This window comes from Arachis stenosperma, chromosome 2 (genome assembly GCF_014773155.1).
Source record: "Arachis stenosperma cultivar V10309 chromosome 2, arast.V10309.gnm1.PFL2, whole genome shotgun sequence".
In the NCBI taxonomy this organism is placed as follows: domain Eukaryota; kingdom Viridiplantae; phylum Streptophyta; class Magnoliopsida; order Fabales; family Fabaceae; genus Arachis; species Arachis stenosperma.
This window is the reverse complement of record NC_080378.1, coordinates 115868054-115877220: the sequence shown is the minus strand read 5'-3', so window position 1 is coordinate 115877220 and position 9167 is coordinate 115868054. Positions and strand designations below refer to the sequence as shown.

Here is a 9167-nt window from a genome sequence, read left to right as displayed (position 1 = left end):
TTCGGCGTATGAAATTATATGGATATGCTCTAATGAACCGAAGTAAAAATGTTTTAATTTTAAACGAAGTAGTAGTATGACCGAACAATGAGAATGTGACACATTGAGTGGTTTAATTGTTTGTTCAAACTTGGTTTACTCATTCTTTAAACTTTTTCATGTCACATTCCCATTGCTCAATCATACTATTTTATATATGAAAAATAAATTAACATTTTTGCTCAAAAAAATTTCTAGAAAATCGATATTAAAGAGTCATATATATTTCTATAAAAGTTTTCAATGATTGAACATGTATGGTTATAACATGAGATAAAATTGTCTAACTATATCTATATATAATGGTTCAATTTGGCTTGAACAAAATTAATAATTGGAATAGATTCCACATGCTAATTAACTATTTGTACACCACCAACAACAATAATAGTAATTGTTCTTGCAACTTATCGGTATTACTTCTGTCAAAATTTTTCAGACAGTGTCGGTACTTACCAAAGATATTCCGTTACTTAAATAAATATTTTTCTAAAATGAATTTTTTAGTGATAATCAAAGAATAATTTTTTTTTTATTTTTCTTTTGACAATCAACAATCCTATATATTCCCATCCGAAATATAATTCGTTGCAGAATACGAAATATTTAACTATAATTTGAAATCAATAAGATAATAATAAAATAATATTTAACAGAGTTATATGTTAAATTGAGATATTATAGCTTATTATTCAAGTGTTTCTTCTGAATAATAATAATAATAATAATAATAATTGTTTATACTCTAATCTAAAAATGTAAAGTCAAGTCCAATAAGAATAAAAATTCACCTAAAAAGGTAACTTTATCTATTTATTCGACCTCATAGAGATTGGGTACAATAAAGATAGTTTAACCCTACTCATCTGAGTAAATAATTATCTCTTGAAATATTTTTTATTATCTTTCTATTTTATTTAAAAAGGAGATCTTAACATATTTTTAAGATAAAAAAAAACGGTCATCTCCCATCAAATGTAAAACTACTCTAAAAATGATTATCTTTTTACTATAAATACACTAACGAAGTCTCATGTATATTTAGAATCCAATCTATTAAAAATCTACTTAAACTCTTACTAACTCAAGTATCAGAATATGAACGCTGTCCTAAAAAGAGTATGAACTTTAGGTTCAGACCCAAATTCATCCGTTTCAGGTAACCTTCGAAACAATAATAATACTTTATAAACATATAAAGTACCATGAAGTTATATATATAAATAGTTACACCTTGTTCCTTTGCCTATAAAGTTGTGGCAAATCAGTTGCAAAGTGATAGCATAGCATAACACTCTATTCTTCATATCATCATCACTTATTAATTCATAATTCATGGGATCCATGAACAATTACCCTCTGGTTTGTGCAGCACTTGAATGTGAAACTATGGAAGAAATGGCGTCTTCCATGGTTAAGGCCAAAGCAGAAGGTGCCAACATTGTTGAGCTATGCATTCATGCTTTGTCTTTCATTCACATTTCTCAACTTCACAGCCTCATCAACTTCAGAACACTCCCTGCAATTGTGTCTCTCAGGTTTTACTTTTCTTCTTTTATAATTTTTAAATAATAATATAATTATGCTTATTAATTTATTTATGCATGTGTTTCATTATTTTTCAGGCCAAACTCTTATTAAATTGTTAAAACTTCTTTCAAAATTTGGAAAGGACCATATCCTTTACTTTTTCAGATCTTAACGAGTTAGATTTTTTTTTCTTCTAACATTTATCATCATATATAAAAAATAATTATACTACGTGTATATTAAAATCAGTTATTAGTATAAAATATATATTGAAAACGAGTTAACAACATATGTATTTATACACAAATACATAGTGACTGATTTTAATATACAAATAATATTTTTTATAAAAAAAAATACTTCATAAATAAATAATTTGAGAATAGAAAGTAGCATTTTATATATCTTAGCTTCATTACTTTTTTTAAAATTTATTATATGAATAATTAAACTGAGTCATTATGATAGTGTGTGTATCAGTGTATATATTATTTTCATATTTTAGCTTGTTATGTTTTTTTATCTCATTTTTAAGTTACTTTACTAGTTTTTACACTTTTTTATTGTTTGCATCAGTACTAAATACTATCAATGAATTTGATCGGTTGTATATCAAGTGGGGTTCACTTGGAAATAGTGACGAAAATAATAAGAACAATTTGACAAACAATGCAAATTTGATTAAAAAAAAATAAAAATATTTATCGATTAGTAGATTATCTAGAAATTACGGATGATTAGCACAACAAATTACTTAAATGTTGGTCACATCATTTAAATTTAAAACATAATATAATTCTAATCATTTAAAGTTATCCAATAATTATAAATGCAGTCTCTTATTCTTAAATAAAAATTCTATTCTCATAATATATATATATTATTGGTCCAGTTTTTCTTGGTATTAAAATGTCTTTTTTTCATTATTGTTATTATTATGTCACATGCAAATGGACCACATTTTGGTACAGTTTTTATTTATGTACAAAAGTTACTCTTGATTAGTTTTGTCACTATTGATCAAAATAAAAAAAAAAACTAAAAAAAAAAGTTTTTTTGTTACTTTTGGGACTAAAATTTGGAGATCAAAAGTGGTAATAATTTATTGTTTTTTATTTGTATTTATTAATTACTGTTATAATAAATATATAATATTAGACACAATAAATTTATAATTATAAATATTATATATAAAAAATAAATATTAAATTAAATAAAATAACTTTTTTTTTTGGTGACTAAATAAAATAACTTTTGATTATTGTGTTGGTAGCATCAGTCAAATTTTAAATGCACTAAAATGTTAAGTAATAAATACCTTAGAACTAAGGAGCGACATTTTATAAGTGGTGTATAGCATATGATTATATTGCTAATTTAAGCTGATGTTTATTTCATTAATTGTGATTAACAGAGACCAATCACCATCAAGTATGATAAACAAAACTAAAAGCAAAGCTACATTGTTGGAAGTACTAAGAGTGGCAATGGAATTGGAGGTGGAGTTTATTGAACTGGATTATGAGGTAGTCATCATACATTTCAAGGATTTGGCTTCTTCTCACTTCTAAAGTGTGGGTATATGTAATTTCAAGGTTAATTAAAATAATTGCAAGATCTCAGTTTTTTTGTTTTATTTTATGAAGAACTTAATAATGATTTAAGACTTTATTATAAAAAATAGAATAAAATATATTTTTTTCTGAACTTTGTCAAAATTTTAAAAATATCTCTAAATTTTATTTTGTTTTAATTTTATCTTTTAAATTTTTAATTTGCATTAAATATACCCTGACGCGATAGATAAATTTTCAGACAATTTAAAACTAATTCAACAATAATACATGACAACTATGTTTAATTTATTTGTGTTTAAGATTTTTTTATAAAATTATTACTGAATTGATATTAAATTTTTGAAAAATTAGCCATTAAAAATATATTTTATTTAATGTAAATCGAAAATTTTTAAAATAAAATTAAAATAAAATAAAATTTAGGTGTATTTTTTAAACTGGTAACAAATTTCAAAGATAATATATATAGATATCAACACAATATAATGGACCATTCATTATGTTTTTCTATGCATCTAATCCAGCATTTATTAATTAAGTTTTCGGTAACATTATTATTGTGTTTTTTTTTTAAGAAAGATTTAAGAAACCTATTTTTTATTTTATACTAACCTTTTTATTTTCAGTTGGCTTCTGATATATGCATATTCCAATACAAAATTCAGAACCCCAAGAGTAAATTTATTGTATCGAGGTATATCAATGGAGGGAAAGCTCCATCAGCTGAGACATTAGGAGATCTAATTGCAGATATGCAATTTACAGGAGCTGATGTTATCAAACTCAAAATTGATGTTAATTACATCACTGATTTAGTGCCCATTTTTCGGATGCTCACACATTGCCAGGTATCAAATAATTTCTAATTAAATGACTAGTTTGTATGTAAATGAAGTATCATAAACTTGTCATTGGCCACATATTTTTTTTTTTACAAACACTAAAATTTAAATGCACATTTTATCTATATATTTTGTCTTTGACTATTATGTACGGACTGAATATAGATACAAATATATAAATTTTAAATTTTTATAAGTTATGAAGATAATATATATATATATATATATATATATATATATATAAATTATAATAATATTTTAATATTTTATTGATATTAAAATATAAATTAATATTTTAATTATTTTTAATATTTTTTTAATTATATAAAGTATTTAAAATATTTTTTGTTTAAATAAATAATAATATATTTTTTAAACTCATTTAAAGATTACGTATTAAGAATAAGATTAGACATACTGACACGTAATAGTATTTAAATATATTCAAATATGTTTGAAAGCTTTTTTTTCATCTTTTATTAAAACGCAGTTAAACCAGAAGATATGCGTGTCAGACAAATATCGATGAATATTATATCTAAAATATATCCAACACGTAAACATGACAACTCAGTAAAGTATTGTACCTTATAGTTTTTCAACAACTAAAATTAAATACATACTCTATCTATATTTTTAACTTGTGTGTATATAACCTGAGTCTCTAAAAATATACCAATATCAACATTTATTTTTCTAAAATTTTTTATACAACTTATTCTCACGTGACAGCAAGAGTTATATTTAATTTTTACCAGTGGTATTAACAGATGCCAAAATTATTTGGCGAAAATTATAAATTTATCACTAAATAAAGCGTTGTCAATTGTCAAAATATTTAACGGCAGTTTTAGACAATCATCGGTATAACTATCGTTAAACTATTTGCAATAAATTTCTTTAAAAAATGTAGACATAAATCAATTATGGATTATAAAAGAAAATATTTACCAAAATACCATTATTGAATAATTAATTGATTGTATAAATATGTTATTGTTTATTATGTACAGGGTTTAATTGCCAATTTTGCAAATAAGTTCTTTATATTCAACATGGAGCAATAGATAAGTCAAACCACATTAATTTACCTAAAAAGTGATAAATAAATATTGTAAACAAAAAATTTGAGAATTTGTATTCATATATACAATTTTGTATCTTAAAATTATTAAGGCTGTATTTAATTTTGAAAATAGGATAAGACGAAATACTAAAATTAAAATATAAAAAAAATATAAAAATTAGTGTTATTGTATTTTATTTAGTGATAAAATAAAATAAATTATAAAAATTTAATTTATTCTTATTTTTTGTTCTAAAAATTTGAAAAAAAAATATAATAATAAAAAATATAAATATGAGAAAATAACAAAAATAATAAAAAAAATAAAAAATAAATTATGTCTCTGTATTTTTTCTGTGAAAATAAATATAAAATACATTAATATAATATTTTTTTTTGTGACTATTAATATAATATCTTTAAACACATTATTTCTAACTATATTTTATCTATTAAATATAATTTTATGTCTCTATATTCATACCTCAATATTTCGTACCTAAACAAACGCAGCGTAATGTATTTCATGATTGTGCTTACACTTTACATGCAGGTTCCCCTAATTGCCATTGCAGTGGGAAGTAGAGGCCTTATATGCCAATTATTGGGACCAAAATTCGGAGGATTTTTGGTATATGGTTCTTTGGAGGGAAAACCAATAGCAGGCTTGCCAACTCTTGTTAGCCTTAAAAATGTGTATAAATTGGAGCATCTGAATGCCGATACCAAAGTTTTTGGGCTTGTATCAAACCCAGTGGGCCATAGCAAAGGGCCCATTTTGCACAACCCTACTTTTAGACATGCAGGTTACAATGGAATTTATGTGCCAATGTTGGTTGACGATGTTAAAGAGTTCTTCAAGACTTATACAAGCACTGACTTTGCAGGTTTCAGGTATACATTTTCTTAATAAGTATGCTTGAATATTGCATTTTTTAATTTTGATATGATTCTGGATTATGTATTTTACTGAAAAATAGTACAAATATGTGAATTACGCAGATAAAGTGATGTTTAAAATTTACTCTAACGTATTTACTTTTCACAATTTGCTCTAGTAAAATTATTTTTCAAAAATAAAAATAACAATTTACAATTAGCTTCAAATGAATTGCTTTTTTAAAATATTTAAAATAAATATAAAAATCATTCAAACAAATTTACTTTTTAGAAATTAAAAAAATTATAATTTGCTCTAACGTTTTCTTAATTCCTCATACTTTGGAATAAGAAAAAAAAAGAGAAAATAACAAATCGATTTCTAACTTTTTAGTTCTTGGACATTTAAGTCTCTGAGTATTTAAAAATACATTTAAATCTCTAACTTCTTCAAAATATAAACACATCAATCTTTGAGTTTAATTTGTTGCATTTTAAAAACTCTCCCCGTGTGCATATGTAACGACTAACGACCAGGTTAGTACAATAAGAATCACGTTTGATTTATTGGTTGGGTCAACCCAAGTGAACATGAAGGATCGATATGTCTAGATTTTGAAAAGATCATAGATTTAAATATATTTTCAAATTTTAAAAGACTTAAATGTCTGCGGATCAAAAGGAAAGAACCTATTTCTCCTTTTTTTCAAAAAACCATTTTGAGGATATCACTCAAATTTTTCCCATATATAATTTTTTCCCCTAAATGTTGATTACTATAATAAGTGAAATTATTATATACATGCATGGAAAAAAGGAGTAATTCTTCTACATGAAATTTATGCAGTGTTGGAATCCCTCATAAAGAGGCAGCAATCAATTGTTGTGATGAAGTTCATCCACTTGCTAAGGTTTGTAATAAACAATAATCATTGAAGATGTGTCAATTTACCTAAATGACAATCAGAAACTAAATCATTATTTAGGTGCACAATATTATTCTTCACATGAGCATTATTAATTTATTCAAATTTAATTAAGATAAATTTCATGTTAATGGTCTTCCATTTGTATTATGTTATTATGTAGTCCATTGGAGCTGTAAATACTATAATAAGAAGGCCTATTGATGGAAAGCTAATTGGTTACAATACAGATTGCGAGGCTTGTATCACAGCAATAGAGGATGCAATGAGAGGTACCTTCACAATCAAACCATAATTTCTAAGTTACTATAAGCATATCTTTCCATATACTAAAAGTCAGGGTAAAATGTATTTTTTTTTATTTTAAATTTTTTAAAAAATTCTTAAAATATTTTTAGTGTTTAATTTGATTTAGTTTTATCTGTTAATATTTGAAAAATTTTTTTAGGTAATTCCTCACGTAAAAATGTCTTTACATAAAATTGACAGCTAAAATATTGATACGTATTCAATTAAATAATTTACTAAAATATGTAAATCTATCTAACAGTTTATAAAAACACATATTATGTTAAAAAATATATATATATTTATTTGATTGAACAGGTAGAAAATATGTGAATGGCAAAGACCCAGAATCCTCTCCACTTGCAGAAAAAATATTTGTGCTGGTCGGAGCAGGAGGTGCAGGTAGGGCACTTGCCTATGGTGCAAAAAGTAGAGGAGCACGAGTCGTCATTTTCAATCGTAATTTTGGTAAGAAAAAGTATAGATAGATAATGAAAATACTAAATCTCAGATGTTTATTTCATTAGGTATATGGATAATTATTCTAATATTAAAATTTAGGTAGATAATTTGGAGGTATAGTATGTTTTAATTTGATTGGTGATTGTTCATATTGTTCAAAAAAATTATTAGTTACCTAACATAATCCTTTTGATAAAATACCTTAAATTTAACTTTTATAAGTAAAAGAAATTATCATCTAATAAAAAAATTCTTAAATGTTTCTAAAATCATTTTGAAAAATTAATACAGTATAAAATATTGAACTAGAAATTAAATTAAAGAATATTATTTTTTATTAAAAAATATTCACATGATGAAATCTTCACATAAAGATGATATTGTAAATTTTTAGATAGTTAGTCAAACATATTTAGTCAAATATATTAAACATCTAATAATTCATAATATTATTTTTATGTGAAGAAGTCATTAAGACATTATACAATTTTTTTTCCCCTTACATACATAGAATCTAAATTTTGTCCTTGTATATATGGTACATAGAAATTACAAGAATATATACGGTTATTGTTTGATAGAGAGAGCAAAAGCACTTGCACATGCAGTCTCAGGAGAAGCTCTACCATATGAAGACTTAGATAGATTCTCCCCACAAAATAATATGATCCTTGCAAATGCATCTTCTGTGGGAATGGAACCTAAGTCCAATGAAACTCCTATAGCCAAGGTTCTTCCTCTTATTATTACTTTTACTCCTACCTAACTAGCTACAACTTAAAATCATTCAATATGCATAATTCACATCATCTTTTAATGGTTGCATACATAGGGTGCATTGAAAGCATATGAGGTTGTGTTTGATGCTGTTTACACACCAAGAAATACAAGGCTCTTGCAAGAGGCTGCTGAGTCTGGAGCCATTGTGGTCAGTGGTGTTGAAATGTTCATAAGACAGGCTCTTGGCCAATTCCGACTTTTCACCGATGGATTAGGTACTAATTTTAATTAAGAAATATTAGAAGATTATCAGAATTTATTATTTTCGACCGTCATCAATCGAATTACTTTAGTCTAGTAATTTAATAATATACTTTTAATCTACACTTTTAAACATTGATAACTAAACTGTTGGTCAAAAATAATAAATTCTGATAGCGCTCGAACATTTTTCATTATGATTTATTATCTTTTAAGATGTTAATATCTTTGTTGCTGAGTAATTAAAGTGTTTTAATTTGTGAAAACAGTTTATTTTTTGTCTATTTCAATGTTTATATCCTTTTTAATTAGATGTAGTTATATTTGTATGTGTTACAACTTTATGTTGAGATTGTTACTAGACAAATTGAATTTATAACATCCAATTTTAATATGTATTTGTTTTTCTTTTCTCTTGTGCAGCTCCAGAGGCATTCATGCGCAAGCTTATTCTGGAACAATTTTGATTTCTTATTAACGTCATATTTCGTCCATAAGATGAATTTGTTACTTGTTCTCTTGTTAATAACAAAACAAGAAACATATTACGAAGAAATGTAATAATATCAATGCAGAG

At 24.7% G+C, this 9167-nt stretch overlaps 1 protein-coding gene across 1 annotated transcript; it reads left to right on the top strand.

The window, feature by feature from the left end:
• Positions 1-1308: 1308 nt before the first annotated feature.
• LOC130962165 (bifunctional 3-dehydroquinate dehydratase/shikimate dehydrogenase, chloroplastic-like) lies at positions 1309-9167 on the top strand. The gene is made up of 10 exons (XM_057888283.1): positions 1309-1577; positions 2984-3095; positions 3773-3994; positions 5608-5948; positions 6781-6844; positions 7023-7131; positions 7466-7615; positions 8191-8339; positions 8442-8604; positions 9014-9167. Exons 1-10 carry the CDS (start codon positions 1375-1377, stop codon positions 9055-9057), a joined length of 1557 nt encoding a protein of 518 aa, XP_057744266.1. The 5' UTR covers positions 1309-1374; the 3' UTR covers positions 9058-9167.

Bases quoted from the DNA above. Each gene is read 5' to 3' on its own strand.
- LOC130962165 (XM_057888283.1), top strand. From the start codon at position 1,375: ATGGGATCCATGAACAATTACCCTCTGGTTTGTGCAGCACTTGAATGT. The intron at 3,995-5,607 runs GTATCAAATAAT...CTTTACATGCAG, and splicing joins GGATGCTCACACATTGCCAG to GTTCCCCTAATTGCCATTGC. The intron at 5,949-6,780 runs GTATACATTTTC...AAATTTATGCAG, and splicing joins ACTGACTTTGCAGGTTTCAG to TGTTGGAATCCCTCATAAAG.